This window comes from Ascaphus truei, chromosome 5, assembly GCF_040206685.1.
Source record: "Ascaphus truei isolate aAscTru1 chromosome 5, aAscTru1.hap1, whole genome shotgun sequence".
In the NCBI taxonomy this organism is placed as follows: domain Eukaryota; kingdom Metazoa; phylum Chordata; class Amphibia; order Anura; family Ascaphidae; genus Ascaphus; species Ascaphus truei.
In genome coordinates, this window is record NC_134487.1 from 235,965,210 (window position 1) to 235,978,314 (window position 13,105).

General features: G+C 50.7%; 1 protein-coding gene across 2 annotated transcripts in view; it reads right to left on the reverse strand.

Annotated features, from left to right (window-relative positions):
* Nucleotides 1–13,105, reverse strand: part of LOC142495792 (uncharacterized) — a 97,022-nt gene that overhangs the window by 51,718 nt on the left and 32,199 nt on the right. The window contains exon 3 of one of the 2 annotated variants that reach the window (XM_075601755.1): nt 6,116–6,253. The exons of the other annotated variant lie outside the window; for it this stretch is intronic. Within the exon in view, the coding sequence (XP_075457870.1) occupies nt 6,116–6,253 (138 nt within the window). The remainder of the gene's footprint in view (nt 1–6,115; nt 6,254–13,105) is intronic. 2 annotated transcript variants of the gene reach the window in all.

Genomic DNA, 13,105 nt, shown 5'->3' on the forward strand with positions numbered 1-13,105 from the left:
TAATACTTTCCCACAATGTGAAGGGATTTAACAGCCCTCGGAAGAGGAGAGTGGCCATGACTGACTATAAAAGATCTGACCCAGACATCATTCTGATACAGGAGACACATTTCTCCAAAACTAGTTCCCCGAAATATATAGATTGCAGGTACAAGAGGTGGTTTTCAGCCACAGCTAGTAAAAAACAGATTACCGCTGAACGTCAAACTCATAAAAAAAAGACAAGAATGGTCGGTTCTTAATTGTAGTAGGCGATATCCGTGGCCAGCCCATCACGCTGGCAAATGTCTATGCCCATAGTGAACAAGCGGAAGCCTTCCTAGACAAATTTTTCTTAACTCTTGGTAAATTGGCTGAGGGTTGTATAGTGGTAGGGGGAGACTTTAACCAGACGTTAGACCCGACAATAGACAGGTGTACCCCAGGAGGTCACAAGAGACCGACCGTACGGTCCTCATGGTCCAGGGGAATGAGGGCCAACAATTTAATAGATATTTGGCGTGAACAACACCAACAGTAGAGGGGGTTCGCCTTCTACTCTCACCCACATGACAGATACAGCAGGATAGATTACCTCTTTGTGTCTAGCAGAATGGTTTCGCAGATCTCCCATACGGGAATCCATGATATTTCATGGTCAGATCACGCACCTATTGAGCTGCTGTGCACTGATTTCCGTCTAGACATGCCAGGAGCGAACTGGAAACTAAATGAGTTACTGATAAAAATCCCCGAGATTGAACAGAAAGTAGGGGATAGAATCAGGGAATACTTTCAGGAGAACGTTGGGAGTGTGGTTTCACAGTCCACTCTATGGGAAGCCCATAAGGCAACTCAGAGGAGAGCTCAGAGGGATCGCGAGCAGATGTAAAAGGGAGAAGGACAAAAAGATGAAAATGTTACAATCAGAATTGGCCGTCCTGTCTGCCCTACACAAAGAGAACAAAAAAGCATTGACTCTAAAGACGTTGCTTGATACCAAAACAAAGCTAAATTTACTGCTGACCTCCCGAGCTGATTAAGAGATGTCATGGTCTAAGCGGAAATTTTTTGAAAAAGCGAACAAGCCAGATACCCTACTTGCCAATAAACTTAGAAATAGAGACCAAAACTTTCATATCCAGGCAATTCGGACAAAGAGGGGGAATCTCACTTCTGGCCCTAAATTAATAGTAGAAGAATTAAAAGCATACTACGAGACCCTATACGATGGGGAGAAGGTTACCCAGAGCGGGGCCACGCGCAAACAACTGAAGACATTCCTAAAGGGGGCTAGATTACCTAGATTGGGCAGAGATGAGAGGGACGCGCTACAGGAAGACTTCACACTAGAGGAGCTTTTGGCGGTAATGAAATCGCTGAAGGCATCGAAAGCCCCTGGCCCGGTTGGCTTCTCTAACTTATATTATAACAAATTCCGAAATGTACTAGCTCCTCATCTATTAAAGCTATTCAATTCCTTTTTGGAGGGTGCCCCCATCCCCAGCCCGATGCTTCAGGCGTCTATCTCAGTGATACATAAGCAAGGGAAGGACCCAGCAGACTGCAAAAGCTACAGACCCATCTCTGTGATTAATTCGGATACTAAAATCTTTTCCAAATTACTGACTAACTGTCTCAACCAGGAGATGCCAAAGCTGGTCCATTCCATCGGAGGAATTCCTGATTAAGAGCGGCACAACGCAGGGATGCCCCCTGTCTCCTCTCCTTTTTGCACTATTCATTGAGCCCCTGGCAGAACATATCCGCCTCAGCCCAAATATAGCAGGAATCCAAATTGGGGGGCAGTCAAATAAAGAGGCCCAAATTGGGGAGCAGTCACATAAAGTGGCCCTGTATGCCGATGATGTTATCTTAACACTATCACAGCCCCTCACCTCTCTGCCAAATGTCTTTAGTTTGTTGCGGGAATTTAATAAGATATCCGGTTTCAAAATGAACCAGTCAAAGTCAGAAGCCCTAAACATAAACCTTCCTAAGGTTAGAGAAAAATTAATTGCTGTAAATTTTAACTTCAAATGGCAAGCCTCCTATATTAAATACCTAGGGGTTAACATTACAAAAGACTATAGCGCCCTATACAAAGCAAATTACCCCAGACTGATAAAGACCCTGAAGGAGGATCTCAGGCGATGGTCAGGTTACGGAATATTTTGGATCGGTAGGATCCAGAGTATAAAAATGAATCTCCTCCCCAGAATCCTATATCTGTTCCAGACCCTCTCGGTACAAGTAGCCAGGGATGACATCCTCCGTTTGCAGTCCTCTATGGTGAAATTCGTCTGGGGTAACAAAACACCACGCATTAAAACTAGTACGCTAATTAGGCCCACATTAAGAGGGGGATTGGCGGTACCTTGCTTGTTGTCATATTTCAGAGCGGCCCAATTATCTCAAATTACTCAGTGGCACACGCACCCAAGCTTAAGGCGGTGGGTAGAACTAGAAAAAGAGTGCTGTGCCCCAGTAGAGTTACAGGACTTAATTTGGCTACCAAAAAAGGTATTTAAGACCGTACGTAACCCGCTATCGGCGATGGGCAGCTCATTAGCAGTATGGGAGAGTAGCAGGTACAAGTATGCCCTTTCAAGGCAGCACTCCTTAAGGACCCCATTTTTGGGAAACCCTGATTTCGCTCCGGGTCTGCAGAGTAAGGACTTAGCAATTTGGAAACGAAAGGGCCTCACGAGGCTGCTACACCTGGAGGGTAGAATTTCAATAAAATCTTTTGAGCAAATTAAATCGGAAAAAGAGATACCAAACTCAGAATTCTTTAGATACCTCCAGTTAAGAGCGTTCTATACTAAAATTTCAAAATGCCCTATGCGAACAAATTTTGAGCAACTCTGTTCAAGAGCGACAGGCACCAAGGGACTTATCTCTGGTATATATAGAGAGGTGGTCTGTCCTGCAAAGGACGACGACAATAAACTTAGTTATAGGACCAGGTGGGAGGAGGACTTAAGAGAGACATTAGAAGACGAGGACTGGGACTCTATAGTACTGGCGGCGGCAAAGAGTTCTATATGCACCACATTAAAGGAGAATGTGTGACGATCGTGAGGGTTTGGCCCGGGATTAAAGGGGTTATCCCCCAATTGGCCACCCTCTAATCTCACCAGGGAGACAAGGGGTTAACTGGGCTGAGGCTCAGAAAGGTGATTTAACCCTTGTTATAACATGAAAATGCGTATTCCCCTGTGTAACTGTATTGTTTCTGGATCAGTGTCTGCATAACACACACACTGGGGGGTAAGGGGTTAATATTATATGCAGGGCTGCATAACAGGAGCCTTTCTAGTAAGACTGGTAATTTAGGAACGGCGTGAGCCAGCACCCTGATGGTTGGTGCGCAGCCTCAGCGTAAACCCCCACGGACACCCCTATTAAAAATATAACTTTGTCATTAGGGAAACATATATTTTTGATAAAGGGCCTTCCTGTTGCAGTTTGAAATGTACAGGCAGAATGCTAATTGTTTCGGTATGCAAGCAGGACAGCTTGCTAGAATTTACATAGCCCTGATCAAAGGCTAATTACCTAATTGGTTATGCGGGACCCAGGGACTGTTTGGGTGGTGAGCGTTAAAACTCACACTTACACACCAAGGTTTCCTGCAGGAGTGAACATGACAAATGTCCTCCCTGCTTCAAAGGTTTTATTGATGGGGGCAAGGGTGGGGCTACCCAAGGAGGAAATCAGAATGAGTGACCTTATTAAATATAAGAATATTATGAGATGTCCTTGGCTGAACATGCTAAGAGTTACATATGTGTATTCGTGACCCCAAGCCCCACCTGGGAAGTCTAAACACTTTATCCCTAACAGCTACTAAGGGCCAGATATTAATATCTCCCTTAATTTTAAATATTACACTGTAATGTTTGGTCTCTGTGGGAGCGGCCAGCGTGACGGAATGTATTAATATGTCTCACCTGCCAGTACGTATTACTGAACTGAAGTTATGAAGTGATTTGCAGTAAATATGAAATTTTGGTTGTGGTCTGGAAGCTGTAACCTCCCTGCTATGATAATGAGCAGGAAGGCTAGAATTTACATAGCCTGGTCATCAAAGGCTAAATTGCTAATTGTTTATGCTTGGCCCAAGTGACCAAAGGAACTGACCAGTTTAACTGTGGTACTTCACACTTCAATGGAAGTCCAAAATCAGCTTCAAAGAACTTCAAAAGGTCTTTGCTAGACGGCTCGGCGCCGTGACTGGGAAAGAAGGGTTAAAATGATATATAAGTCAGAGCCACCCTTTACCCATGGTCTTCATTGTCTTCATGTATTGTCTTCATGTCTGCATGTCATCAGGCCTGTGTCTTTATGCAATGTCTTGGAATGATGCAGGTATTGCTGTATGAACTGCTAGTCCAGATGGGACTGTTTTCATCATTTTCATCTTTAAGTAAGTGCCTATATTTTGCTGTTATTTGTACATATTGTGTGTTCACCTTTATCAAGGAATAAATTATTATTTATCATATCTAAGTCTCGTCCCAGTTCAGACCCAGGTATATATATATATTTATATATATTTTGTGTAAATTACAGCCTGCCATAAAGTCACCGTGACAGAATGCATATAAGGTCCTGATGAGGTGGTACCTTACCCCGATGAGATTGGCTAAGTTTGTCAAAGATTACCCTCCTTTGTGTCCAAAACAATGTGGGAAACAGGCAGACTGGTTGCACATGCTGTGGAGTTGCATCAAGGTGGTCCCGATATGGGAAGACATTAGGAATTGGCTACAGAGAATTCTCGGTCTCGCGGTCCCTTTGGAGCCCTGGCTGTTTCTGTTGGGCAGACGCACCCGGGGGGTTGAACAGATCGGAGCACAAATTAATTGCACATTTTGCAACAGCCCTGAGGTGCAAAATCGCAGCATTATGGAAGCAACCAGACTTACCCAACATCCCAAAAATCAGGAATAGAATTTGGTACGTCTGCAGGATGGAGCAGTTAACGAGTCTGGTTAACGACACCGGCACAAATTTCTTAAAAATCTGGGCGCAGTGGTTAGCCCAAACGGATATCCCAGAGGTAGATGCCCCCAATATTCTGCTCTGATAGCTCGAAATGCATTCTCCTATGATGTGCTGGTACTGACGATAGGCAAGCAAGGGACAGATAGGGCTGACAAGGGCTAGCAACGCTCAGACAAAAGTCATGAGTCACAAGAGACCTCTCGCAAACTGTCAGGGGCCACGTGGATGAGAAGAGAACCAGGGGCTTCCTGGACTGCTCAACCCTCCCCTCCCCACTCCCTCTCCCAGTGTCTTGGTCTGTGGTCTTGTTAGTCGGTTAGTCTCCCCTGTTTGTCCAGATGGTTCAATCTACTAACAATTGATGTGACATGGATACTGAATTGTAGGCAATGTGGTGTTAAAGTCTTGTAGGCCTGTACCATACATTGAATAAAAAAAATTTGTTCAAAAAAAGGTATCACCTACAACATCTATATTTTACAGAAATACTCATCCATTTTACTCAGGTTTGTCACATTTCTGAACCATATACTAGACATAGTAAAAACAGGATAGAAGTTCCATCTACTCAAACTTCTAATACACATATTATGCAACATAATTCTGAAGGATGATAATAGCAACCATTTGCTTTCTGTGTTTTCTTCCTAATCAGCATTCAGATTTTTTATTTATATGCGATTATTAAATAGTCTTCTACAGTAGTATCATTTGTTTTGAAGCAATTTTATTTTTTAAGACTGGTCTTACACACACACACACACACACACACACACACACACACTTTATTCTGGGAATCGTGCTATTGCTGTCGGCTCCTCCCGGATCATCCCCTCCCCGGTAGCTGACAAGCAGGGAGAGGAGAGAACTGCAGAGGCCAGGTATGTCTTTGCAGAACACCTGATTGCGGCGGCCATTTTTCCCCATCTATTTTTTCCGCGATCCCGGTTATAATGCGGTCTCATTCTGTGGACCCCAACTACCGCGTTATAACGGGGTTCAGCTGTATGTATTTGTAACCATGTATCTGTCATCATAATTCTGTGCCCAGGACATATTTGAAAACGAGAGGAACTACTTTCTGGTAAAACATTTGATAAATAAATAAACGTGGCAGCCTCACTTGATGCCCATGTGGCAGATCACTGTGCGTCTCTGCCACCCCTCGCCCACGGAGAAGCTGCTCAGGGTACTGTGAAACTCTGTGAGGCGATGGATCAGATACCGCAGGCGGCTGGAGACCGGGGGGAAGACCAGCACTCTAAACAGCAACACGATGCGGAATGGTTAGATGGAGAAAAGCAGAAGCCTGCTCCACGGAGAGCACCTCCCCCCAAACAAAAACATATACTCTATATTTGTATGCCTATCCACTATACATTTAAAAATACACACAGTACATGAGGAGAAGCTCAGTGAGTAAAGACACTGACTGATAACAATGACACTGAGTTTGAAGCAGGAGAACCTGGTTTAATTTTCGGTGTCCGCTCCTTGTGACCTTGGGCAAGTCACTTTATGTTCCTGTGCCTAAGGCACAGAAAACAGATTGTAAGCTCATCTGGGCAGAGACTGAGTATATAGAAATCCTATGTGCAGTGTGCTGCGCAATATACTGTAATTGTGAAGCGCTTTGAGTCCCATTGGCTGAAAAGTGATATATTAAAGTTAAGAATAATAATATTATTATATGTGTATACCTACATACACATTCTTAGTGTACGTGTACGTGTGTGTGTGTGTGCGTGCGTGTGGAGGAGGGGGGGTGTTTAATATGTACTGGGGGGGGGGGGTTAATATGTATTGGGGTGTTGGGTTTATTGTCGTCACCCACCCAGTAAGTCAGTCAGCCTCCCACCCAGTCAGTCAGTCAGCCACCCACCCAGTCAGTCAGTCAGCCACCCACCCAGTCAGTCAGTCAGTCAGCCACCCACACAGTCAGTTAGCCACACAGTCAGTTAGCCACCCAGACAGTCAGTCACCCAGACAGTCAGTCACTCAGCCACCCAGACAGTCAGTCAGCCACCCAATAAGACAGTCAGTCAGCCACCCAATAAGACAGTCAGTCAGCCACCCAATAAGACAGTCAGTCAGCCACTGAAACAGTCAGTCAGCCACCCACACAGTCAGTCAGCCACCCATACAGTCAGTCAGCCACCCAGACAGTCAGCCACCCAGACAGTCAGTCACCCAGACAGTCAGTCACCCAGACAGTCAGTCACCCAGACAGTCAGTCACTCAGCCACCCAGACAGTCAGTCAGCCACCCAATAAGACAGTCAGTCAGCCACCCAATAAGACAGTCAGTCAGCCACCCAATAAGACAGTCAGTCAGCCACCCAATAACACAGTCAGTCAGCCACCCAATCAGACAGTCAGTCAGCCACCCAATCAGACAGTCAGTCAGCCACCCAATCAGACAGTCAGTCAGCCACCCAATCAGACAGTCAGTCAGCCACCCAATAAGACAGTCAGTCAGCCACCCAATAAGACAGTCAGTCAGCCACCCAGTCAGTCAGCCACCCAGTCAGTCAGCCACCCAGTCAGTCAGCCACCCAGTCAGTCAGCCACCCAGTCAGTCAGCCACCCAGTCAGTCAGCCACCCAGTCAGTCAGCCACCCAGTCAGTCAGTGAGTCAGCCACACAGTCAGTCAGTGAGTCAGCCATACAGTCAGTCAGTGAGTCAGCCATACAGTCAGTCAGTGAGTCAGCCACCCAGTCAGTGAGTCAGCCACCCAGTCAGTGAGTCAGCCATCCAGTCAGACAGTCAGCCATCCAGTCAGACAGTCACCCAGACAGTCAGTCACCCAGACAGTCAGTCACCCAGACAGTCAGCCACCCAGACAGTCAGCCACCCAGACAGTCAGCCACCCAGACAGTCAGCCACCCAGACAGTCAGCCACCCAGACAGTCAGCCACCCAGACAGTCAGCCACCCAGACAGTCAGCCACCCAGACAGTCAGCCACCCAGTCAGTCAGCCAACCAGACAGTCAGCCACCCAGACAGTCAGTCAGCCAACCAGACAGTCAGCCACCCAGACAGTCAGTCAGTGTCAGCCACCCACACAGTCAGTCAGTCAGTCACCCAGACAGTCAGTCAGTCACCCAGACAGTCAGTCAGTCACCCAGACAGTCAGTCAGTCAGTCACCCAGACAGTCAGTCAGTTAGTCACCCAGACAGTCAGTCAGTCACCCAGACAGTCAGTCAGCCACCCAGACAGTCAGTCAGCCACCCAGACAATCAGCCACCCAGACAGTCAGCCACCCAGACAGTCAGCCACCCAGACAGTCAGTGAGTCAGCCACCCAGACAGTCAGTGAGTCAGCCACCCAGACAGTCAGTGAGTCAGCCACCCAGACAGTCAGTGAGTCAGCCACCCAGTCAGTCAGTCAGTCAGCCACCCAGACAGTCAGTCAGTCAGTCAGCCAGTCAGTCAGCCACCCACCAAGTCACTTAGTCAGCCACCCAGTCAGTCAGTCAGCCACCCAGTCAGTCAGTCAGCCACACAGTCAGTCAGTCAGCCACACATTCAGTCAGTCAGCCACCCAGTCAGTCAGTCAGTCAGCCACCCAGTCAGTCAGCCACCCAGTCAGTCAGCCACCCAGTCAGTCAGTCAGCCACCCAGTCAGTCAGTCAGTCAGCCACCCAGTCAGTCAGTCAGCCACCCAGTCAGTCAGTCAGCCACCCAGTCAGTCAGTCAGTCAGCCACCCAGTCAGTCAGTCAGTCAGCCACCCAGTCAGTCAGCCAGCCACCCAGTCAGTCAGTCAGCCACACAGTCAGTCAGCCACACAGTCAGTTAGCCATCCAGACAGTCAGTCACCCAGACAGTCAGTCAGTCAGCCACCGAAACAGTCAGTCAGCCACCCACACAGTCAGTCAGCCACCCAGACATTCAGTCAGCCACCCAGTCAGTCAGTCACCCAGACAGTCAGTCAGTCAGCCACCGAAACAGTCAGTCAGCCACCCACACAGTCAGTCAGCCACCCACACAGTCAGTCAGCCACCCAGACAGTCAGTCAGCCACCCAGACAGTCAGTCACCGAGACAGTCAGTCACCCAGACAGTCAGCCACCCAGACAGTCAGTCAGCCACCCACCCAATAAGACAGTCAGTCACCCACCCAATAAGACAGTCAGTCAGCCACCCAATAAGACAGTCAGTCAGGCACCCAATAAGACAGTCAGTCAGCCACCCAATAAGACAGTCAGTCAGCCACCCAGTCAGTCAGCCACCCAGTCAGTCAGCCACCCAGTCAGTCAGCCACCCAGTCAGTCAGCCATACAGTCAGTCAGTGAGTCAGCCACCCAGTCAGTCAGTCAGTCAGCCACCCAGTCAGTCAGCCAGTCAGTCAGTCAGTCACCCAGACAGTCAGTCAGTCAGCCACCCAGTCAGTCAGCCAGTCAGTCAGTCAGTCACCCAGACAGTCAGTCAGTCAGTCACCCAGACAGTCAGTCAGTAAGTCAGTCACCCAGACAGTCAGTCAGTTAGTCACCCAGTCAGCCACCCAGACAGTCAGCCACCCAGACAGTCAGCCACCAAGACAGTCAGCCACCAAGACAGTCAGCCACCAAGACAGTCAGCCACCCAGACAGTCAGCCACCCAGACAGTCAGTCAGTCAGTCACCCAGACAGTCAGTCAGTCAGCCACCCAGACAGTCAGTCAGTCACCCAGACAGTCAGTCAGTCAGTCACCCAGACAGTCAGTCAGTCAGTCACCCAGACAGTCAGTCAGTCAGCCACCCAGACAGTCAGCCACCCAGACAGTCAGCCACCCAGTCAGTCAGTCAGTCAGCCACCCAGTCAGTCAGTCAGCCATCCAGTCAGTCAGTCAGCCATCCAGTCAGTCAGCCATCCAGTCAGTCAGCCATCCAGTCAGTCAGCCACCCAGTCAGTCAGCCACCCAGTCAGTCAGCCACACAGTCAGTCAGCCACACAGTCAGTCAGCCACACAGTCAGTCAGCCACACAGTCAGTCAGCCACACAGTCAGTCAGCCACACAGTCAGTCAGCCACCCAGTCAGTCAGTCAGCCAGTCAGTCAGTCAGCCACCCAGACAGTCAGTCAGCCACCCAGTCAGTCAGTCAGCCACCCAGTAAGTCAGTCAGTCAGCCACCCAGTCAGTCAGTCAGCCACACAGTCAGTCAGTCAGCCACACAGTCAGTCAGACAGTCAGCCACACAGTCAGTCAGCAACCCAGACAGTAAGTCAGTCAGTCAGCCACCCAGACAGTCAGTCAGTCAGTCAGCCACCCAGACAGTCAGTCAGTCAGCCACCCAGTCAGTCAGCCACCCACCCAGTCAGTCAGCCACCCACCAAGTCACTCAGTCAGCCACCCAGTCAGTCAGTCAGCCACACAGTCAGTCAGTCAGCCACACAGTCAGTCAGTCAGCCACACAGTCAGTCAGTCAGCCACACAGTCAGTCAGTCAGCCACCCAGTCAGTCAGCCACCCAGTCAGTCAGCCACCCAGTCAGTCAGCCACCCAGTCAGTCAGTCAGCCACCCAGTCAGTCAGTCAGTCAGCCACACAGTCAGTCAGCCACCCAGTCAGTCACCCACCGAGTAATTCCAGCCACCCAGTCAGTCAGCCACCCAGTCAGTCAGTCAGCCACCCAGTCAGTCAGTCAGTCAGTCAGTCAGCCACCCAGTCAGTCAGTCAGTCAGTCAGCCACCCAGTCAGTCAGTCAGTCAGTCAGCCACCCAGTCAGTCAGTCAGCCACCCAGTCAGTCAGTCAGCCACCCAGTCAGTCAGTCAGCCACCCAGTCAGTCAGTCAGCCACCCAGTCAGTCAGTCAGCCACCCAGTCAGTCAGTCAGCCACCCAGTCAGTCAGTCAGCCACCCACAGTCAGTCAGCCACCCAGTCAGTCAGTCAGCCACCCAGTCAGCCACACAGTCAGTCAGTCAGCCACACAGTCAGTCAGTCAGCCACACAGTCAGTCAGTCAGCCACACAGTCAGTCAGTCAGCTAGTCAGCCACCCACCCAGTCAGTCAGTCAGCCACCCAGTCAGCCACCCAGTCAATCAGTCAGCCACCCAGTCAATCAGTCAGCCACCCAGTCAATCAGTCAGCCACCCAGTCAGTCACCCAGTCAGTCAGTCACCCAGTCAGTCAGCCACCCAATCAGTCAGTCAGTCACCCAATCAGTCAGTCAGCCATCCAGTCAGTCAGTCAGTCAGTCATCCAGTCAGTCAACCACCCAGTCAGTCAGTCAGTCAGCCACCCAGTCAGTCAGCCACCCAGTCAGTCAGCCACCCAGTCAGTCAGCCACCCAGTCAGTCAGCCACCCAGTCAGCCAGCCACCCACAGTCAGTCAGCCACCCAGTCAGTCAGTCATCCAGTCAGCCAGCCACCCAGTCAGCCAGCCACCCAGTCAGTCAGCCACCCAGTCAGTCAGCCACACAGTCAGTCAGTCAGTCAGCCACACAGTCAGTCAGTCAGCCAGTCAGCCACCCAGTCAGTCAGTCAGCCACCCAGTCAGTCAGTCAGTCACCCAGTCAGTCAGCCACAAAGTCAGTCAGTCAGCCACCCAGTCAGTCAGTCAGCCACCCAGTCAGTCAGTCAGTCAGTCAGCCACCCAGTCAGTCAGTCAGCCACCCAGTCAGTCAGTCAGCCACCCAGTCAGTCAGCCACCCAGTCAGTCAGTCAGCCACCCAGTCAGTCAGCCAGTCAGCCACCCAGTCAGTCAGTCAGCCACCCAGTCAGTCAGTCAGCCACCCAGTCAGTCAGTCAGCCACCCAGTCAGTCAGTCAGCCACCCAGTCAGTCAGTCAGCCACCCAGTCAGTCAGTCAGCCACCCACAGTCAGTCAGCCACCCAGTCAGTCAGTCAGTCAGCCACCCAGTCAGTCAGTCAGCCACCCAGTCAGTCAGTCAGCTACCCAGTCAGTCAGCCACCGAGTCAGTCAGTCAGCCACCCAGTCAGTCAGTCAGCCACCCATTCAGTCAGTCAGCTAGTCAGCCACCCACCCAGTCAGTCAGCCACCCACCCAGTCAGTCAGTCAGCCACCCAGTCAGTCAGTCAGCCACCCAGTCAATCAGTCAGCCACCCAGTCAATCAGTCAGCCACCCAGTCAATCAGTCAGCCACCCAGTCAGTCACCCAGTCAGTCAGTCAGCCATCCAGTCAGTCAGTCAGTCATCCAGTCAGTCAACCACCCAGTCAGTCAGTCAGCCACCCAGTCAGTCAGCCACCCAGTCAGTCAGCCACCCAGTCAGTCAGCCACCGAGTCAGTCAGCCACCCAGTCAGTCAGCCACCCAGTCAGTCAGCCACCCAGTCAGTCAGTCAGCCACCCACAGTCAGTCATCCAGTCAGTCAACCACCCAGTCAGTCAGTCAGCCACCCAGTCAGTCAGCCACCCAGTCAGTCAGCCACCCAGTCAGTCAGCCACCCAGTCAGTCAGCCACCCAGTCAGTCAGTCAGCCACCCACAGTCAGTCAGCCACCCAGTCAGTCAGCCACCCAGTCAGTCAGTCAGCCACCCAGTCAGTCAGTCAGCCACCCACAGTCAGTCATCCAGTCAGCCAGCCACCCAGTCAGTCAGCCACCCAGTCAGTCAGTCCGCCACCCAGTCAGCCACCCAGTCAGTCACCCAGTCAGTCAGTCATCCAGTCAGTCAACCACCCAGTCAGTCAGTGAACCACCCAGTCAGTCAGTCAGCCACCCAGTCAGTCAGCCACCCAGTCAGTCAGTCAGCCACCCAGTCAGTCAGTCAGTCACCCACCCAGTCAGTCAGTCAGCCACCCAGTCAGTCAGTCAGCCACCCAGTCAGCCACCCAGTCAGTCAGTCAGTCACCCAGTTAGTCAGTCAGCTACCCAGTCAGTCAGTCAGCCACCCAGTCAGTCAGTCAGCCACCCAGTCAGTCACCCAGTCAACCACCCAGTCAGTCAGCCACCCAGTCAGTCAGTCAGCCACCCAGTCAGTCAGTCAGCCACCCAGTCAGTCAGTCAGCCACCCAGTCAGTCAGTCAGCCACCCAGTCAGTCAGTCAGCCACCCAGTCAGTCAGTCAGCCACCCAGTCAGTCAGTCAGCCACCCAGTCAGTCAGTCAGCCACCCAGTCAGTCAGTCAGCCACCCAGTCAGTCAGTCAGCCACCCAGTCAGTCAGTTAGCCACCCAC